This window comes from Larus michahellis, chromosome 3 (assembly GCF_964199755.1).
Source record: "Larus michahellis chromosome 3, bLarMic1.1, whole genome shotgun sequence".
Classification (NCBI taxonomy): Eukaryota; Metazoa; Chordata; class Aves; order Charadriiformes; family Laridae; genus Larus; species Larus michahellis.
The window spans coordinates 65,886,449-65,907,923 of record NC_133898.1 but is presented as its reverse complement, the minus strand read 5'-3'; the positions used below and the strand labels follow the sequence as shown (position 1 = coordinate 65,907,923).

General features: G+C 39.1%; 1 protein-coding gene across 8 annotated transcripts in view; it reads left to right on the top strand.

Annotated features, from left to right (window-relative positions):
* ADGRG6 (adhesion G protein-coupled receptor G6) overlaps positions 1–21,475 on the top strand; it is a 112,183-nt gene that overhangs the window by 29,502 nt on the left and 61,206 nt on the right. For all 8 annotated transcript variants that reach the window (XM_074580556.1, XM_074580561.1, XM_074580553.1 and 5 more), the window contains exons 3-4: positions 13,201–13,542; positions 19,108–19,728. In XM_074580556.1, the coding sequence (XP_074436657.1) occupies positions 13,201–13,542; positions 19,108–19,728 (963 nt within the window). The remainder of the gene's footprint in view (positions 1–13,200; positions 13,543–19,107; positions 19,729–21,475) is intronic.

The window sequence follows — 21,475 nt, the reverse complement described above, 5'->3', positions numbered from 1 at the left end:
AATCAACCTGGGGTTTGATTCTCAGAAGGGTCCAGATATTCTGCCTAGATACTCAATACTGATGGCAGATCCTGAATAGGTACTTTCATATTAGTTTGTATTTCATGTGCAAAGACAGACAAAATTGATAAGTGGACTCCAACTCTAAACAAGAATAGATCTTTTTAAATGCTTTGAAATATGTTCTCCTTGAGAACAGTTGAAGTGTTCAAAGCAGTGTTGGAAATGGTGTTAAGAAGGGAAAGCACCACTGTCATTGGTGTTCTCTGAGGGTGGGTTTTGTTAGAAACATTAGCTGAAAAATTAAAAGGTGAGGATGTTAAGTTTTGAGATGATGACATATGTTGTCTTGCTTGAACTTCAAAGCTGTGTTGTATACAAAAGAACTGCAGAGTTTTGTATTTCAGGAAAATATTTTAAAAAAATAATCTATCTCAGACAGAAGGAATATGGGAGCAAACTGGGATGTGGTTGTCATTAATTGAATAGTTAAGGCAATTAATGTAGTACAGCGTGTTAAAGGTCAAGTAAAGGTACAATACTTGGTAGTAACTGTTAGTGTATAGTCATTATTAGGAGAGAACAGTTTGTCCATTTAGTTTTATAGAAGGATGATGCCATAAAGTTCTGTCTCGTACTCACTTCCCGTCTCATTTCAAGGAACACTGTGCACCTGCCATTATGCTTCCTAATCTTTTAAAACCTCCTTACACTGTGTCTCCAGAGCTAACAAAATGCCTTTTTCCTGTCTGCTTTATATGTAAATAACAGATTCATGAAAGAGGTTTCCTTTGGTTGATTGGCTTGGTCTGGTTTCAGAACTTACAGAGTGAGTCAATTGTAAAATGCTGCAGTTTCCATTAAGTGGCAAGTGTTCTAGATGTCATTTCCAAATAATGCTGATGACTGCAGAACCATCACAGAAAATAAGCAAGTTCCTTCACATGAAGCAAGTTCTGTTAAAACTAAGAAAGCATTTTTGTTCTTATAACAAGCTGAACAACTTGCTGACTTCAACTTGGGATAACAAGAAGTTGTAAGACTATTTTCAGAATTCCTCTTTCAGTGAAGAATTGAGTTCTCCTGGTATCTGAGAGCTGAAGCAGTCCAGTATTCCATGATTAAATGTGATACATGTTCTGAACATAGATACCAGTTTAGCTTTGTAGCAGACATGTTAAAAACATCACATCGATATCTGGAAACCTGTTCATTAAGATGCAGAGTAGACAAATAATAAAAACAAGACAAAGCATTTTGAAACCTAACAGAGAGGTTTTCAAGCAAAACTTAGTCAAACCTATCATAGTTTCCTTGCTAAAGAGAGAATATTTTCTGGGTTTTATATGTTAAGCAGTCATAGCTGATGAGAAAGACAGAGTTATATCAGTTAGTTATTTCTGATTTGATCATTGTGAATTTGTTTTCTTGCTTTCAGTGATTCTTCTTTGCAAGATGCAAAAAGAGAAGTGAGGCACACATTGTCTGTCCTCAAGGAGTTAAATACATGTAGTCTGATCACAATCAAATTCCTAACTTGGAAGTCTATTCATCCATGGAATATTCTTCTCTAGGGAACTGGTAGAAAAAGCTGATAGAGCTGGAAAAAGTACTGGAATTTGTAGGGAGACTTTTTGATTGATTGCAGTGGGACTTCAGTGGCTGGAGTTGTTGGAGAACTGGATGGAGGTTAGAAAAATAAATCACATAGTCCAGACTGGCAAAAAGAGAAGGTTCAGGTGTAATCACACAAAGATCGTCCATTGTAATCTTAATGGAAGCAGTTGAGAGACACTTGACTGCTTAATACAAGACACTGCTGTCTGCATTCATAATGTTTTCTTTCCTGCTGTTACGTAAAGGAGAAATACACCAACAAACCAGGAGTGGAAATTAGTAATACAGCAATGAAGGAATTACTGTTTTGAGCTATGTATGCCATTCCCTTCCGTCTTTACATCAGATACAAACACCACAATAAGAAAGCAGTTCTAGATGCTTTATCACTGCATATATTCAAATTATAACTAATGGCCTGTTTGAGAATATATAGCAAAAAACAGCATTAGAGATGTCAAAGTAACACTGAATGTCAAAAACATACACATTTCCCTCCCAATAGATATTAGTTTGCCATATCGTACATGGCATTATTCTGTTCTTAGCAATGCAATGCAAACTCTTGAGAAGTAATTTCTGATCTCACTCTTGTGTAGCTTCTCTGTTTCCAGCAAGTCCCTAAATGAAGTATGAAAGGTGAAAGCTTCAATCCGCAAAGAAGCTCTAACCCCTTTCCAAACTCCTGACCTCTCCATTAATAGTGTACAAGAAAATACCTGATATCATCATTTAGAACATCTGCTTTGGGTATTGGGTGGGTGGTGGGTTTGCTGGGTAAAGCACCCAGTGAAGAGGCAGTATTTTCTACTTTCGCTGCACAAAATATTCTGTTACCCAGAAATTTCATCCGAACAATTTCTTTAGTCTGTGTCCAACGTATACATAGAGGAAAATGTATTTCTTGTATGCATCTGTATGGGTTTTACTAAGAACATGACCTGTACTCAGGTATAACATTATTTTAACCAGTGTCTGTGGAGTTTGATGGGATCTCAAATTCCTTTTCCATTCAATTTTTGAGCAGTCTCCCAGGCAAGCACAACACTTGCTTGCACAAATGATACCCAAGAAATTATTTAGCCGTACAGCTCCTCAGCTTGTATGTCCTGGTAGAGTTGTGTTGAAACTAACTGCACTCATGGATTTACTCCAGCTGAGGATGCGATCCTTTTTGTAAAAAAGCAGCAACTGAACAGCCAGGAGCCATCAGACAGAACTTCTTGCTGGAGTGGAAAAAAATACAGCATTCTTGATGACCATTCTTCTTGTAAATCTCAGCATGTTTTGTGATGGAGTGTGATATGTAGATCTCAGTTTCAAACCATTAGATTATACGCAGCGACCTCACAAAAAACTCACCTGTTCCCACCCTATACCTTTCCTAACATAATGTTCTCTTTACTGAGACGTGTTAGCTTATGTGCTTATTGTACTAGCCCGTATGCTTACTAATTAGTTAATACTTTTTTTAACCAGCATATCTAAACTAAACTGTCAATACCACTCTTTGTCCCAAACTTCTGCTACTTTGTGGAAAGAAAATCCAACTCAGGCCAAAACTAGCGAGTCAATTCTGTTATTTTTATAAGATTATCACAGGAATGCCAATGAAAATATTCTTAAGTTACAATGGGTGTAACACAGGATTTTCACATTACCCCCTCCCTCCGGGGGAAATCCATAACTTTGTCCACAGTGTGAACTCCACTCATATGGGTCAGGGCAGATCTACCAAGTCAGTGTGTTTGTTTCCACTTCCATTTTCATTGGCACAAAACCAAACAACTAAGGGGAAACAGGCAGTGCAGGGCCCCCACCCTGGCTCTGAATATATTTTCTTCTATTGTAGCTGGTTCCCTCAATTTCCCAGATCAATCAAAACCTGCTGGAGTCACTGCTGTGATAAAATCCCTTGCTGTCAGGAGGTAGGATATTTGTGCTAGAATGGTGCGATGGTAACCCAACAGAAATAAATACCTACTGAATTCCAGCATAAAATACGTCCTGTGGGTGGTATGGAATATCTGGAAACACAATGAATTTCTAATAGTCTTTGTATTGTGCTAGCATCCCACTCTGAGAGACTGAAGAGAATCAGCTCTGATTTTTTCAGGGGTATCATAATGTTTTGGAGATCTGGTGCATAAAAAATGCTGATAACGTTAATACGTGGATGACTCCATTTGAGGGCTAGTTAGAATGCTAGTCTTGAGAAGTCAAGAGGTCAGTTCCCTGAAACATCCTGTCCAAAGTCTCAACAGCTGCAACGAACAATACACCCTAAACTGGTGTAAAGTTCCAGTCCACCTATGTCCATTATGAAAAGGATTAAGAATCATGTGTGGTTCATATATTTATTTATGAGAAAATAAATATCAAAATCTCTCTTGATGTAGGACCATGTTATACAAATGTGTCATGAGGAAGTGCAGATCAGCTTCTGCTGTCTTGGTTTTAGTGAAAAGTCTGTTGATGGGTTTAGTAGCACTGCCTGTGTTCGTGGTAAATCCTTCCTGAGTCACTAATTTACTATTGTCACTTCTGCTTTTCTAATCTTAACCTCAGATTTGAAAATTAAGCTTTGCTCTTCCTGATTTTTTTGATACATTATTACTGTTACTGACCTCAAGTGTATCCTGAAAGATAGCTTTTATTATCATGTTAGAAACAGGATGTACTACCACCTGTTTCTCCCAGATTTACATGTAGTGTTTGAACCACCAAAATTAGCAAGAACAGCTTTATTGCACCCTACATAAGATAGGGCCTCACGCTCTGGCTTGCTTTCCCTTCCCCACACGTGCACTGGCCCCCTCTATTCCAGTAAACGAGACGGGCTGGGGCCTGTTCTCTGCCTCAGAGGCCAGCTCATGCTGTGTCCCAAATGCACGTGGGTATAAATACTAGGGTAGCTGTATTCAGGCTGCGTGTCGGGAATGGTCCCTGACCTGTTCTGGCTGCTGAGCCGTGCCCAGAAAGGGTTTGGAGAAGAGCTGGCTCGGCTGGCCCGAGCGGTGCCAGGGTCAGCCTTGGGCTGCAGCCGTACAGGCAGTCGAGTCCCGGAGCCTGGGATCCTGACCGCCGTTGAGGTGGAGCTATTAATACTGTTCCTGATCAGTTCGTTGAGATTAGTTTCAAGCATAAGCCATGAGGCTTACAATTCCACGCAGTTATGTATCTTCTTATCAATTATTATATATCTGGAAGGATTCAAAGGTCTTATTAGATACTTGGAAAAATGTCTGTTGGCTTTCTGAATTTTATGTTCCTTGCTTTCATACTCTTCAGGTCAGAGTTCCACAGGCTGACGTTGTAACATAAGAGATAATATTGTCTTTTATCAGCTTTCAATTTGCCACATACAATTTCATTAATTAAGTGCCTTGTTCTTGTCTTACAAAAGAGAGAAAATAACCAGTTCTAGTTCCATGTGACAAAAAAAAAGAATTTGTTAATACTCTCATAAGCAATGAGGGTTAGAGCAGCAGGAAGCAGGAATAATAAGTGACTTCACAGACAGCAGTTACATATAAGTCTATATATTAGCCTGTGAGGAGAATTTTTTTCTACCATTTCACTATTCTTAGGTGCACCAACCAGTTCAGCCGTCTAAAGTGTATGCTGCAGGACATAATGCATCAGCAAAAGAAGATGCGAGGCAAGCTGATATGACTGGCCAGGGAAATAGTACTCTCTTTGTCTCCTGGCTTCAGTGGCCAAAACCCAATTGTTGAATTATTTTGTGAGAGCACAATCTTGTCTTTCATTGAATTATAAAAGGCTCTGCCAGGGTTATGTGCTATTTCCAGTCAGGAATATGGAGGCTTTAAATTCTTGCTGGGTACAGGGAGTGCTATGCAGATGATGCAATGGGAATGATGCAGAATGAAGAGTCTGGACTGAGTTTTTAGTAGTGCTTAAAATAGTGTTTCCTTGCAAATCGACAAAAAACCTCACATTTGCAAACCAAGAATAATACAAAGATGAAAGACTCCTTCTAATTACGTCTTTATTATACTCATACTGTGCAGAATGCATTTGATTATGTGTTGCAGCTTTCAGTAGGGTAATGTAAAGTTTCACTCATATAAGGCTTATAAGATTTTTATTTTTTGAATTATGCTGGTTATATTGCTGATGAGTCTATGCAGGTGGTTTCACATAAAAACTGGTAATGCTTATCCTGTTGGGGATTCTAGATATTCTACATCTATTAATATAAATAAGTATTTTAGGAATGTTGCAGAGAATTCTCTAAGTTGAACTGGGTTTCGTTTTTTGATGACCTACTCTACACTGTCAAGTATTTTAGTGACCAGGAGTTTAATTGTTCAGTGTTTGGAGAAATTTAAAACTCCCCAAAGGTAAGCTGAAATCTATTTCTCTGTACACAAGTTGTCCAGCATCAAAGCCTGCTACTAATGCCTTTGCAGAGCTGGAAGTTAATATAACATCCTACTAACAAAGGGTGATGGGACATGTTGGAACCCTACCTAGAGGAATAATACTTCTATTTTTAAGTGGGGGGGGCAGGGAATAAGTGACTTTGACGTGGTGATGTTTTTAACAAGTTAGTGACAATTAGAATTAAAACTTGCCTTTCCTGGTCTTTAGGTAGAAAGTAATATGGTAAGGAAATTCAAAGATTGGAAGGAACTATTTCTGTGACAGTTTGATATAAAAGGTCAACCTCTCTTTCCCTCCAAATTCATTCAGCAGCTTGGGAATCTAGAATATGCCCAGTGGGTTGCCAAGGAAAGGAAGGAAGAGCATGGATTGCTCTGTGGACATTAGGCCAGGTGTAAAATGGTTCATGTAAATAATTTAGTCACACGGTTACCAGCTTTTCATATGCAACCTGTGTGTCTGTGAGTGGATCTCTCTCCCTGAATGGGTTTTTGCGTAGGTTGGTGCTGTTATTGCTTCTTTCCTTAAAAGGAGAATAGAATGATCAGAACTGGAGAGGACAGCACAGCCTTCCTCGCTGCTCAGGTTCGTGCTGTGCCTCTCCCCAGTTGTCTTCATAGGGGCTGCCCTCCCGCTCTGCCTTGAGGGGACTGCAATGCTGAAGATGGGATGGTAAAGCTTCGACTACAGGATTCAAAAGCATCATTGCGCAGGAAAGGACTTTAAATAGTTGCTGAATTATAAGTCCATGTTTAAATCCAAATCATATCTGTGAGACTTTAGAATTTGCTCAAGAATTTTGTGAATTTAGGCCTGTGTACACTGTAGAAATGCTGAAGTAGTTCCATATTATCGTTATATGGTTGGCTCATCGTATGAGTGGTTCCATATTCTTACAAATCAGGGGACGCTTACACTTATACACAATCACAATCATATTTCCAGCCAGTAGACCTCAGCCCTGTAACATCATATGTGCAGGGCCAAACTTTTCTACATATAAGGGTGTGAGTCTTCTATTTATTGCAGAGATAATCCTTTTTTGTTGTTTTTGTCCTTTATTTCAGTCCCTTCTTTTTTTTTTTTTTAATCTGTGTGTTGAAATAGTTAGAGCTAAGATTGTCCCTTTAATTTGAGGATTACAATGCATGTTAACATTAAATTATATGTTTGTATAGTAATTTTTATCAGGGTTAGCATACTGTAGCAAAATAAGGATCTTTTGGGGAGATCAAACAGCTTCTACAATTTGGAAAGTAAATAAAGAACAAAAATAGACCTGTGGCACCTCCTCATTTGCACTTTCTCAGACAGAATTCCATCAAATTGTGGCTTGCGCAGAGAGCAGACAACATGCTTTGGTGTGCAGAGGCTCCAGAAGAGTGCTATGCTTCATGTTTTGAATAAAAATTTGAATAAGTCTTATCTTATAACTAATTTATAAGTGAGTAAGCAGAGCATTACTTTATGTCCAGAGTGAATGACATGACACGTCTTTGCAATTAATATATTCTCATTTTGCGTATTTCTGTAGATGTATAGGTCTCCTTTATGTCCAAAATGATTTTTTAAAGTGAAGATAAGCTGCTGTTGAAGCCTTTGCCATATGATAGCTGTTCTGGGTTTAGTGTTTGTGTCTGGTTGGAATAACACGGGTTTGTTTGTTTTGTAGCCATTCCAGCCCACCCACATCTTGGTGGTTTGGCCCTTCCTCTTGCTTGTCTGCAGGTGTGCCCATTGCTGACCTCATTCACCCGTCTATTTGGAGTCATAAATACATTTAACCTAATGTTTAGTTGTATCTCTGTTATGGCGTCCTTGAAATAGAAAAAAAAAAACCCAACGATTAACTGTTTATTATAAAGGAAGACTTTTTCCTGACTGATGTTTATCAAAATAGGTATTTTTTTCATGCTGTCACAGTAAACGATTGTAAGGTTTCACTTCTGGTTTGGGCTTTGCCACACGCTTGCAAGTGCCTACGCCATCTCACCTTCCCATGCTTCTCTCATAGTTCAAAATGACCGTCTTGTAAATGCTACCTTTTCAAATGTATGTAAAATGCTTAAAGGTTCTCAGATGTCTACATGAAAGCAAATTATAATTAATCCTGTACTGCTTTTTTATGTCCAAATTCCTAGGTTCCATAGCTAAGATTTATTTCAAGATATTTTCCTATGAACATGTGTCCTCAACAGGGAGAAGTAGAGTTCATTTTCATGCCAAAATGGAATCCAGGAGCATTCTGTCGTACTTTTATGAGGGAGCCTTTTAATGGGTTTTAAAAAAATGCCAGTAGTGTTAATTCAACCCACACTGGCTATTGTTGGTATCCTGTGCCGCTGCCTACGCATATGTAGTCATTTACACTTCTGTCAGGTGGTAAATGCTGTACAGAAGGCAAGCTGCACGCTACAGCTGGAAAAAGAAAAACCAAATGCAAGGTGTCACTTAGTGTGAAAACAAACTGGATAATGCACAAATTGCAAGTGCACACATTTTTCCCGAGAGACCCTGTTTCCTTTGATCCTAAGCTTTATAAACTTTTAAGTCTTTGGGGCTGAAATCAACAGTGTCCCAAGGTGGATTGTTTTTGCTGTTTTAAAAAAATTCTTCACCAAACAAAATTTGTTGTCCAGCATTTCTCCAAGTAACTGCAGAAATGAAAGCAGCTGGAGAGGTAGAAGTCAAAACTCATGCCTGAGGAAGAAGAGCCAGACTATAATAGGGCAAAAGATGAGGTTCTGGGGGAAAATGACAATGGAGAGAAGTGTGAGGAGTTAGAGGAAAATATGAATATTACCACACATTTTGGAGTCAAGTGCTGGAATGTGTTAGTCATGTAAGAAGAAATCAAAAAAGAGAAGTACGTATGGGATGAGGTTATATACAGAATGTTTCCTTCCCAAATCTGCAGTGCAGCATTGCAGCTCTGGGTCTGACTGTGGCTTCAGCTGCCCGCAAATGGCTCGTGAAACTCACTTTCAAATTATATATCTCAGTGCCTACAGGTGTCTTCATGAGTTCAAATGGTGGCATTCTGTGCTGAGGCTCTGAAGAGACAAAATCAGTAGACAGAACAAGCTGGGTGATTAATTTTTCTTCCATAGGAAGAAGGTTTGCGTGTGCATATGTTTGTATGGTGCAGTCTTTGATGAGTCACGTACTGTTTCCCTTAGCCCCTTAGTTTTAGAGTGGTCTTCATATGAGTCATCATGATGTAGGAAAGACTAGTATAGGGTACTTTTCTCCTCATAGAAATTAAAAGGTATATATGTGAAGAGAGGGACTAGTCTCATGGTTAGGAAAATTGGCAACCATGAGAACAGGATTCTATCCCTGCCTTTACCGATAAGTTCCTATTCAAGATGGCCAAATTGCTTTGACCAAAATTTTCCATTGGCCACTAAGTATTCATTTTTGGATTTTCTACAGTGAGCCAGGTTGACAGACTGCTCTCCCAGATGCAGTTTAAAGTCATAGATAGCGTGCTTTGGACATATAAAATCCTGTACAAATACTAAGTAGTTAAGGAAAATCAGTGCTCTCATTTCTTAGATTAGGAATCCAAAATCCATGGAAACTTTTGCCATTTTTGCCCATTATCTCCATGCCTAACCTTATCCTTAAAAAATGGGCATGATAGGAGGGGAAAAAGCCATTTCCCCTACAGTCAGTTCCTCTTCTGAAGTCAATTAACATTTGTGAATCACTTAGATAACTTTCGTGAAAGCTCTAACATACTCCATAGGAATTTATTTGTTTTCCTTTTTAGTATAGTGTTGAAGTGTCATACTAAATACTTACTTATTCTTTTATTGTTGGAAGTATGAGCCCTGCAGGGGAAAAAAAAAAAAGTGATCATGAAATGAAAACCATACTCCAGAATGTTCTCATGATGGAGACAAATGAATTGCCGAGTGAAACTTTCAGTTTAGTAAATGTTGAAATTAAGTGCTTGATTTCTCTGTGTGGGGAGGGTGTTCATTTTGGTTTGGGGAAGAAAAGAGGGAGAGAAAAGATGAAGGGTTTTATTGGATAAAATAAATTTAGAGAATGAATTTCCTGTGGTCTAGGGTGATAAAAAGTACTTGACGGGTAGACTCTATATATGTGGGGTTTCTGACCAAGAATATCATACCTAAATTTGTTCCCATTAAAATCAATAAAATATGTCAGATTGCTAGTAGAAATATTTGTGGTGTGTATTGCAACAAGTATTCAGTATCCACAGTTCAGACTGCTTTGGGCCAATGGGATTGCAAAATATCTGTCAGTTTTGGCTGACAGCCTAAGGTTGCCACAGCAATTTTTCTCTTTAATGAGTAAAATAGGTGGTGTTTATAGAAAAAGGAGTGTCTCATGAGAAGCTGTGCAAAAAGTTCCATTCAAAACCATTCGGTTTATATATAGTTTTGTTGTTTGTTGTTTTTTTTTTTTTTTTCTTTTTACTTACTACTGTGGACATTTGCATGAAAACAGGATACTTCTCCTTCAAATTGCAGTCAGGGACAGAATAGCTACTATGCCAAAATGGAGCCAACCCACTTCAAAAAAGTAAACTATTTTGCTCACCAAATCTGTTTCTTCTGTATATGTAAAGTTTTGAGCACTTATTTTCCTACCTAAATTTAGAGGTTGTTTTTTTGAGTTAGTTCTGTAAAACCAACAAAACAATATGGATATAATAAAATGAGAATGTGTTAGTGAAAAGATTAAATGAGTAAAAAAACCAATAACATAAATAGAATTTATGCTTTAGTGTTTACAGTGACAGACAGCAGGGATAAAAGTATTTTTGTTACGTATACTATGGGTTTTTTTTACACAGCTTAGAAACAATGATAAATACTCAAGAGAGAGATAAATAGAAGAGCTGAGTCCTGTTTTGGCTGATGGTGATCAACAGAATTAATACAGGCAGGCTTCTCTTAAGAAGGTCTCTGTTCTTTCTGATCGACAAATTTGACATTTCCAGTCTCAGGTTGAATGTAATATTCTACCAATTTGAGAGATACATTTTACTGACAAGCGGCATATTTTTTCTGGTTCAGCAAAATTTTATAATGCCCTTAAGATTTACTTTAGGAGACCAAGGCTGAATGAGTATACATTAACACCCATGTTCCTATATGTATGTATTTACATCACTTAACAGCTTAGTCCCTGGCTTCAGGTCCATCTGGGTGCACAGGGAAAGCTCCCAAGTGCCCAGATAGCTCTGTGTCATTTCTTTCTCTGCAGAAATGAGTAGGAGAGTGGGTACAGCGTGCTGCCAAATCCTCAGCCCCTGTAGCCCTCATCCTAGCAATAAGGAAGGCAGGAGCGTGAATCACTGAGCCTTCCAGCTGGAGGCAGCTCCAGCCAGAGCCGTTTCACAGCTGCTCTGCCCTGTAGAGGCTCACTCGCCCTGGACTAGGAGACCGCGGTGGCTTGTGGCTTAGAGCATGCTTTTCCTGTTCCTCCTCCTCTCAATCTAGGGTGGTTCTCTGAAAACCGATACCTATCTGTGCAAAATCCACTGGACAAAGCCGTCATCTGCACAACTGCAGGATTTATAGTCACCATACTAATAAGTAAATATTCCCTCTCCGGTTAATTAATTGAACAGCAGGGTTTCAGGGCAGGTGAGCATAGTCCTCTGACTACCAAGATTTGCAGAGACATTAAGAGTGGACAGGCTTCTGTTTCCCAATGTCATGAGTGAGGCTTCTTCCCAAAGCTTCTTGCAAATCTTTCAACCTTTTTTTCTCATTGGAACAAATAAGCATCCCACTGATCTTTTCTAATGTAACCAGCCTGTATTTGGCTCTGAGAGCCCAATTACTTAATAATCTTTTAATCTCTTTGGGGCCATATGAATTCATGATTTGCAAATAGAAATTATAAAAACTATAAAATACACCTTGCAATTGTCCCCGCAGATGTGGACTGCTTCATTTTTTGCCGTGCCACTTCACAGAGTCAGGGCCCATTTGCTTAGGTCAAATACCATTTGAATGTGACTGAACAATATCAGGATCCAAGGAGTGGAAATAAACATCAAGGGCTCTTTGGAGAAGTTGGTTGCATTTATTCCTGTTTTATAGCTGCTCCATATGCAGTTTACACTTGACAACTTTTTTATTTGCTTTTACCTTGGGCAACTAATAATGCATGTTCACATTGTCCTATTTTTTTCATGCTTGTAGTACTTGTTGCAGGATTGGGGCCTAATGAAATGTTTGCAAAGCAATTCAGCATAAATGTGCCAGTTGATTATACTGGCGATATTCAGTTCCCACCTAGTTTGTTCAGTGCTGCTTTGGCAAACTGTTATAGATTTTAGCAGCAGTCAGTTCACGGTAATTATATCATATAATGCACTAAGTAAATATGTGATAAATGAGCAAATTTAAACCAAACAAGAAACACAACCCTGGGGACTAACTGGGCCTGAAATTCTCATGGTGAGCAAGCAGGTGAGCAAAGGAGTATGAGGAATAGGATGAGAATTTCTTAGAGTCTGACTGCCACAAATATGTCAGTGGAGCTGAGTCAGCATGGGAAGAGTGCAGTAATCTGCTGTTGATTCAAAAGCCGGTAGCTCACTGCTACCCTTCTGGGTGATGTGGAGAGCATTTGCCGGAAATGCTGATGACTAACCTTTGAGAGCTCCACAGAGCTGCTGCTTCTGCCGCTCTTCAACCCATCTTTTGTGGCTGCTGCATTCCAGGGACATTCCACTGGAAACAATAGCATGGCACAGAGCTGCTGGAATAGCCACCAGTCAGCATGAGACCAGCAGCCAAAAAATGTAAATGATACCAGTCATCTTTTTTAGAGTTTGCAGTTTGAGAATTTGTTTGCCTTTCTGAATTCAATAATGGTGCTTTCACTTCGCCTTTGTCAGGTCAATTTACACAGCAGACATATATTGTGTGCCTAAATGAATATTTAGCAGTATAATTTATATTTCTTTTGTGCAGGATTTCTTATACAAAATATTATTTTGCTGTACTATTCCTCCAGCATTTTGCCTGCTAGAAACCAGGCCTTTTTCTGCCTTTCTTCCTCCCATCTCTGCTTATGTGTTTCTGTATAGAAATACATTCAGTTTTTGTATTGATGATTACTTTCCTGTTAAGTTATCTCTCTTCCTGACCTCCAGCCTTTCTCTGTTTTTATTGCCAGTTCATGGATGCTACGACTGTAGGATCGTGCTAACTGATCCCTCTGGAGTTTTCACTTCTCCATGCTTCCCCAGTGATTATCCCAACAGCCAAGCGTGCAAGTGGATCATCCGAGCACCTCATGGATTCATCATACAGCTAACATTTATTGATTTCGACATTGAAGAAGCTCCGGGCTGCATTTATGATTCATTGACATTAGACAATGGAGAAAGCCCAATGAACCTTTGTGGCATCACTGCCAAAGGACTATCCTATAACTCTACTGGAAATGAAATGATTGTGTCATTTAAAAGTGACTTCAGTATCCAAAAGAAAGGTTTTAATGCCAGCTATGTACGAAGTAAGTAAACCCAAAGCATTTAATCTCTCCTATAGATGTTTAGAAGCACATGTCCTATAAGGGTTAGAATGACACTTCCTGAAGCAATCCAGTCCTCAATGAGAAGGGAAAGGATGGGGAGACTGCAGGGTAAAACTACAGAGTTCTCTTGTATGTCTTTTTTAACTAATTTATTTTTCTTTGGATGAAAATAAATTATTTTATTCTGGGACATGACATCAAATGTGTTTAAAAAAACTTCTCACATGCAAGCATTTTAGGCCTAACAGGGCCTCTCCCTGCAGATTTATGCTGGAGGGTTTGGAAGCAGGGTACCTGTCCTTCAAGCCAGTGTACCTGCAGAGGGACAGAGAAACCCAAAGAAGAGCATGAGACGGAACTTAGTTAGGCCAGAAAGAAGGCCAGCCCAATCCTCTAGGCCAGTTAAATGCCCAACAGCAGGGAGGAGAGGCAGAACTTCTCAGGGGTTCTTCCAGCCTCCCAGGGATGAACTGGCATTGCAAAATAGCTACCTTTTGTTCCAGTTCCTTGACCTTCCTTTCTCTTCCTTAAACACATAGCAATGCTTAGATTTTAAAAAACTTAACAGCTGCAAAAAAATAAGACACTCATGCTTTTCCCCCAGAAGATAAGGGTACAAATAACACGTGGTTGATGTTTGTTTTGTTGTTTAAAGCATTAATAAGAAGTTGCTCTCACATGACAGAAAAGGGCAGCGAGGTAACGAAGGGTAGTAGGATGATCACTTACAGGCCCCATACTCATCATTCATTCCACATCAGGGTTATAGTTTACAGTTGCATGCTCCCAGTAGGTTTTCTTTTGTTGAAGTCACACACTTTAGGCTGAATACTAGCATTGCATTGAACATCTATATTATTGTAACACACTTAACGTTCCGTTGTCTGGCTGGCTGGCTGGCTGCTGTAGAAACGCTGAGCAGGTTTGCAGTTATCTCTTCAGTCACAAGCACATCTTTCTCATTAGTTTTTTTTTTTTTTACATATTTATTACACATGTTAGATATTTTAAAATAATTAAGATAGTAACCCCCAGGAATCATAAGACAAAAGTAGTCCTGATTATCCCATCAAAATGTATGTGCAGTTCTGAAAAGAAAAAAGGCAATGTCATATCGGAGGAGTTAAAAATACTTCTTTCTGTGGAGGTCCTTTCATGCTGACAAAACGAATGTAGTAATAATTCTAGGAGCACCCGTTCTCTTCTGAAAGTGGAAGCAAATTTTCTGAAAGGTTTCTCTTGCTGTATCGTAGGAAGTTGTGAAATCAAGTGGATCGTAAAAAATAATATGCAATCAGGTTATGCAAAATGATTTATTTCTTTATTCCTCTTTAATATTTTCATGTTCAAGTATGACTATAAGGGATAAGATAGCTTACAAATGGAATCGAAACATCTAGTGTTGCCCTCAGATGTGTTCAATGAGGAGGACAGGAAAGGTCTACAGACATAGAGAACCATTTATATATATATAAGCATACGTAATGTATTTTTATGAAAGCAAAAATATTACCTCCATGACAAATTGAATAATACCTTACATCCACAGATAGCACCATTAAAAAATAAAATAGTTTTGGAAGATAGTTTTTAATTTTGAATATTATTCCCCAGTGTGAATACAGATATCAGTGACCTTCACCAGTGACTTATATTTTAATGTTTCACATATATATTCATTCAGAAACTCTATGTTAAGGCTTGCTGGATGCCAGGACAGCTGGCTGCATGCATCTAGGGCAATTTATAACTGTATTCTGCTTATTGCCCACAGTTGTGCCGTTACATTGGGTTCAGAAGATAGTTACAGGCAAAGATCATAGCAACATTTAACCTGCCAATGGATACAGAAAAGGGGCTTGGTAAAGGGATCATAATGTACTGCTTTCCTTTCAAGTTATAAAAGCATGTAGACTATAGGACATCAATGCACACACACACTGAAATTACGACGCATCTGCGTGGCAGATGTCAGTGCTACACTCATCTGTCCTTGCAAAGGGTTCCCAAAGCCATCGCAGAGATTGCACACCCCCTGACTTCAGGTCCCCAATGGAATTTTGAAGCTTCTTTGTCAAGCTGACACCATTGTTACTGCTACGAATATGATACCTGGGCAAAATCATTAATTTCTCCCACAGTGAGCGAAATAGTGCTATGTTAATATTTTCTTTCATTTCTCAGAAATGATCTTAAGTAAATAATAAAATTAAGTAGCTTGTTAAATTTTGAGTTTCACAAAATAATGCAAAGCTGGAAAGTAAAGGGCTGTTCAAAGACACAGGAATTTGCTATCTAGAAATGGTATTTAAAAATACATTAAAGGTACGTCCTAATATACAATAAGTACACAAGAAAAAATATATGCAGGGAAAGACAAATACAAGAGAGTAAGTGAGTTTTGTGAGGATATTAGCTGAGAATAGAACAGCTTTTGTGTGACTGCTCAGTTTTATGTAAGATTGGTTTCAAACTGAGTTTCACAGAGCACATCCTGTTAGCCATAAAAAGTTGGCCGCCCACACAAATGTTGGCTTTCCTGGTTGTCACCTCCTGCAACACACCAACGGCAGATGGATGGGCCATATCCTCAGCTGCAGTAAATGAATGCAGCTTTGCTAGTCTTAAGGGAATTACGTCAATTTGCACCAGCTGAAAAGCTGGCATGTTAAATAATTTTCTAGTAATGATTAGCTGTATATCTCCACCAGTGAGTAATGTCACTCAGTTGCCAAAAGGAGAGGAAGGAGAGCCAACAGACCTCTGTTAGTACAGAAATACTTGAGACAATGTCATATAAAATTAGCACAGTTGCATAGTACTGCAGGAGCCCAGATTAAAAGCATAATTCAGTGTCATGGTAACAAAAAACTCTCAAACAGGTATTTGGTATGTAAACACTTGCAGACCACATTAAAGTTGATGCATCATCTTCCAGCATCAGTGAAAGGGCAGATGAGAGCAGTGAAGCTAAGAACAGAAGCTGCCACCACTCAAGCACTGAACCGTGCTGAAAAGCTCATCAACTGGCAGAAAAGCAGGTTTCCCTGCAAGGGATTGTAAAATACAGTCTGGGGACTCCTGGCTTGCTATGTATAAAGGGGTGTATGACATGTGAGACAGTGAGCTGAAAGTATGATAGGGGCTCTAAAAGCAGCAGAGGCAGGCTTCGTGTCATCCCAGCGCTCCCGTAAAAGCCAATGTGTATCTCAGAACAGTGAGCTGCCTGTTGCTGGTTGCCCCTACTGTGTCCGGGTTGCCAAGACTTTTGTACATTTTTCATGAGTAAACAGCAATGTGTCCAAAAAACCCCTGTTCATCATAATCCAGTTATCTTCCTAACAGCAACAATGTAATATCATTCTGAAAGTAGTCTAAACACTTGGTTGAGTATTCCAAGAATATACGTATATTATTCCTCAGAGAATAACCAGTTTCTCCAGTACTAACATCTGAAATTCATCAGTCTGATGACTGGCTGTGCAACAGTAATCAGGAAAGAGATCTGTGCTTAATGTTGATGGCAGGATTCTGTTTTCTCCACATAGACAAAATACTTGTCAGTTTTGTCCTTTCACTGTATGGGGAAGGTGCCAGTGGTTAAATCTGTCAGATGAGTACAGCAAAGTTGAGTAGACTTGTTCAGTACTTGAGGAGTGTCCTCCCTGTTTATTTCTCTTCCTATACTGTTTAAATGTGACCAGATGATCCATAACTCTCCTGACCACCCTAACACAAGCTGGAAAGTGCTCATATGAATGAGCTTTCTTCTTTTTCAAGTCTCGAATCCTTATACTTCTTCTGGACCACTTTCCGTGTTACATAAAGAAGCTTACAGTATAATTAACCCATGAAAAAAAAAAAAATGCCCCTGTTTTCAATGGAGAATTGAACACACGTTCTATCTATAAAATTGTTACAACATACTTTTTCCCTTGGGAAGAAAAAAACAACCCATGAAGTAAATCCAGTAACTAAAAAAACCCAGTATTTTTCTCTCTTCCCTCCCATTCTCCAGTTGCTGGGTTGGTGGATAACGTGCAATGCTTTGTGTTATTTTACTGTGTAATATATTGGTCAAATGATGTCCTTGTGTATATCCAAATATAGGTAGTTTGGAGCTCAGAGCCTTTGCAAGCAGATAGCAAAGGGAAATTGCAATACCACAGACTACACAAAATCTTTATGCCCCATATATCCGTCTCTCTTCCTGAGTGTGGCGTGACAGTCAACCTTCCCTCACATGTCTCACCTTCTCATAGTGAAAGATTTTTATTTCATTCTGAGAAGGAAATAGGTGTATTAATTAACGTACGTATTGTGGCATCACTTCAAAATCCCAGTGGAGACTAAGGATTAACTACCGTGGCGGTTATTCTTCAGGTCTAGCAAAAACCAGTTTCATTTCCAGCATATACACTCTGAATATGTGTAGAAGAGGTAGCACACATTTCCTGGAGATGTGGTCTGCCACGGAACTGTAGAACCAGCAGTAACACTAACGGCTGCTGCAATCTAGTGCTTTTGCATGACTGATAACCTGAAACTTCTTTCTGTGTGGAAATTTACTAGAAGAATTTTGCTGCCCTAAATGTGCCAATAAAACTGAGCATATTGACACTCTATTTTGAAAAATAGCGTTCCCCAAAGTAAAGCGAACAGAATTGTCATTAATGTACTCATGGAGAAAAAGCGTATGTCGTGTGATACTGTTTTTCACATTTGGTGACTGCCACTTTGCAAGTGCAAATGAGAATACTTAATAACAATTAGAGACAGAGTAATTCTGTCCGTGCCTAAATACCCTTACGGCTGTGCATATTTGCAAGAGGACTAGCCATTTCTAGATACTTGTGCAAAATCCCAAACTGCTGACCCAAATATTCACAAATAGTAAATGGCTTGGATGTAAGTATTCATGAACATACAATTGCAGCGTTCGACCAGAAGGCTGCTGGAGACAAAGTGAGAAGATGCCTGATGGTTTGCAGAAACCAGTTAGCTGAATTCAGGATCAAAAGTCTTCAGTTTGCCAAGGAATCTAATAGAGGCTTTCTTCTACTGTGGTACTTAAAAGAGCAAGGCCTGAACTTCATTAGTGTAATGCAGTCAAGCGGACAAGTAATTAAAATAATATATCTTAAAAGCAAGTCATACTGTGTTTTTACAAATAACTGTTTTATTCCATTGCCTAATGCATCCTTACTAGATGAATGAGTAGTAATTTCTAGAACGTGATCTGAAGCAGAGTTGGAAGTTAGTAGGTAATGTGTCCTAATATTGCTCCTAATGCAACTTGAGGGGTTGTTAACAGTGTGCAGCGCAGCATTCTCCGTGCCATTGGAAAGGAACTCTGCATATTCTCAGCTGAGTGCACTCCCAAGCCAAATTCCCTTTCGCGTGTGCTATTGGTATTTTACAGTGATAAAAACCACCTGATGAATGTTTGATATAATGAATGTTACTTTAACCCCAGTCTGCCTTTTTTTTCTGTATGATGAAGTTGGGCTTTTTGTTAATTTATTTATCTGCTCTTGGTTCTAGTCGCCGTGTCTCTGAGGAACCAGAAAGTCATCATTCCCCAGGTTCCCGATGTCGATGCTGTGTCCGTGTCAGAGGCTGTCTCAGTGCCAGAGCTCAGCCAGTTTACGCTGTGCTTTGAAGCAACCAAGGGCAGCAGCGATGACAACGATGACTGGAAGGTTTTCTCCTACACTGATGCCTTTTCGAAAGAATCCTTCAGCTTCGGGAAGACCACAAAAGGCCATTTTCTGTCTATCTCAGGCATGCAGTGCATCCTTGAGAATGCGTTGCCCCGAAATGCAGAGTTTTTCACAGGAACTTTTCAACAGCTCTGCGTTGTAGGGGATAGCTTCTCAGGCAGTATAGGTGTATATGCCAAAAACACCTATCATATAGTGTACTGTCCAGATATCTTTGGCAAAGTTGTCCCTGGAAACGGGAGGCTGGTGCTGGGCTCTAACAGCAATGAAGTGAGCTCTCTAAATGGGGACATTTACAACTTCCGCCTCTGGAATTTCACCATGAATGCGCAAACACTGGCCAACCTCAGCTGCGATGTGAAAGGAAACATTGTAGACTGGGAAAATGAATTCTGGAGTATTCCAACTTCAGCACTGAAAGCAGAAAACAATTTGAGTTGTGGTGAGTACGCCTTGCCAAATCTTTTTGCTTATTTTCCCCCCACACTTCTGCATTGTGTTGAACATACGATATACCAGCACGGAAAAAAAAAGAAAGTTCCTGTGAAAGAAAAACAGCTAGGTCTTACCTTTCTTCGACTTTAGCTCAACTCTTACGTACACAAAGGCTTTGAGAGGGTGTAGAGTTGATTCCCTAAAGGAAAAGAACAAGTACCCTAAGTGTATTGGGTTGCTGCTTGGAATGATCTGCAGATCAAAGTTTTTCCTAACCAGTTTGTTTATCGGGTTTCCACTCATCCAAAAATGGGGATAATGGGCAAGTACTTGCTAGCCTCAAGTAAGATTAGAGTGGTCTCTGGAGAAAAAAACGTGTGTTAACTAACCATTTTAGTAAATGTTTTTGTACCTACCCCTTGGCCCTTCAATTAGCCAGAAGGAGCACTTGCTCGCCTTGTGCTGTGTGCAGAGCCAGCAAAAGCAGTGACAAAACAGCAATGCATATGAGACAGAAAAGTAGGAGAAAAGATTAAATTAGAGGAGGCAGACAGGGAGAAGAGTTTTAGATTAAAATCATGGGGTTTTATCTTCCTGATGGTATGTTATCTGTCCTTCTTTTAATTGGTAATTTCTCAAGGTCTTTATCCCTGTAGATTACTCCAGAAGATAAATTTCAATACTTTGTCCAGCCTGTTTTCCTTTCATGGCTCAGACCCTTTATTCTCATAAGTGTCCAGGCGTAATTTTTAAATATGTATAAATTCACAATTTTCTACCGGAACAGTTTTTTCCAGATGAAAAAAACAATAAAACCTGAAAAATCTTTGTCACTTTGTCACCAGTATTATTATTTCTTTTTTTAAAAAAGAATGTTTTGGTTAGTAACAACTTTAGAGATATTTTGATAATTATAAAATGCGTATCTCAAAATCTGAGTCACGGCCAGCAGTAGTCTATACATGCACATATGAAGCCTGTGAAAATCAACTGCTATCAAACTCTATGTCCACAGAGTCTGAGCCCTCCTATTGTAGCAAACACACATTTGTTTAAAAAAACCCCCACAACCCAAAAAGTTAAAGTAAACAGTAACAAATATTGGCTCTTTCTGAACCACATGGGGTCTTTTCATATCTAATGTTGTCCTCTCCAGTTTTGCATTCTTGCTTCTCTGACACCTTACGACTTATTAGTTTTAACATAGTTTAGATAGTGTCAATATGAGCATCTCCTGACAGAGCATCTGTCAGCGCTCTGAGAATCCTTAGCTCAAACCAGAAGCTGGCATCATTAAGGTGTGCTAGTTTCTGTATCCGATAGCTCATGAGGGATTAAGGTGGCTAAAAAACCCATCTTGCTTGCGTTAGTTTAGTCAAACCAAAACATGAAGTACTCATTCACAGCAAGACTCACTGGGGCAGCTCTCAGCATGCCTCTGCTAAAAAAATTTAAGCAACACCTCTATAAAAACATGAGCAACTAGGTGCCTTTACCCAGAACAAAGAAAAAGCTGATCTAAACATTGACCGTGACTGATGAAGGCGTTCTGGACAAAAAAAAAGTTGTTGCTTTTCCATCAGTATGAAATGATCTGGTAGGAAATAACTTCTCAGAAAATCTTACCTCTCTTACAACATTATACAGTGAAGACTACAACACCACTTTTAATAAACAACCTACCAAGACCTCTATAAGTGTTGCAGTCTCATTTAATTTTGACTGGAGTACTGGTCTTGTCCTTCTTTCTGTTA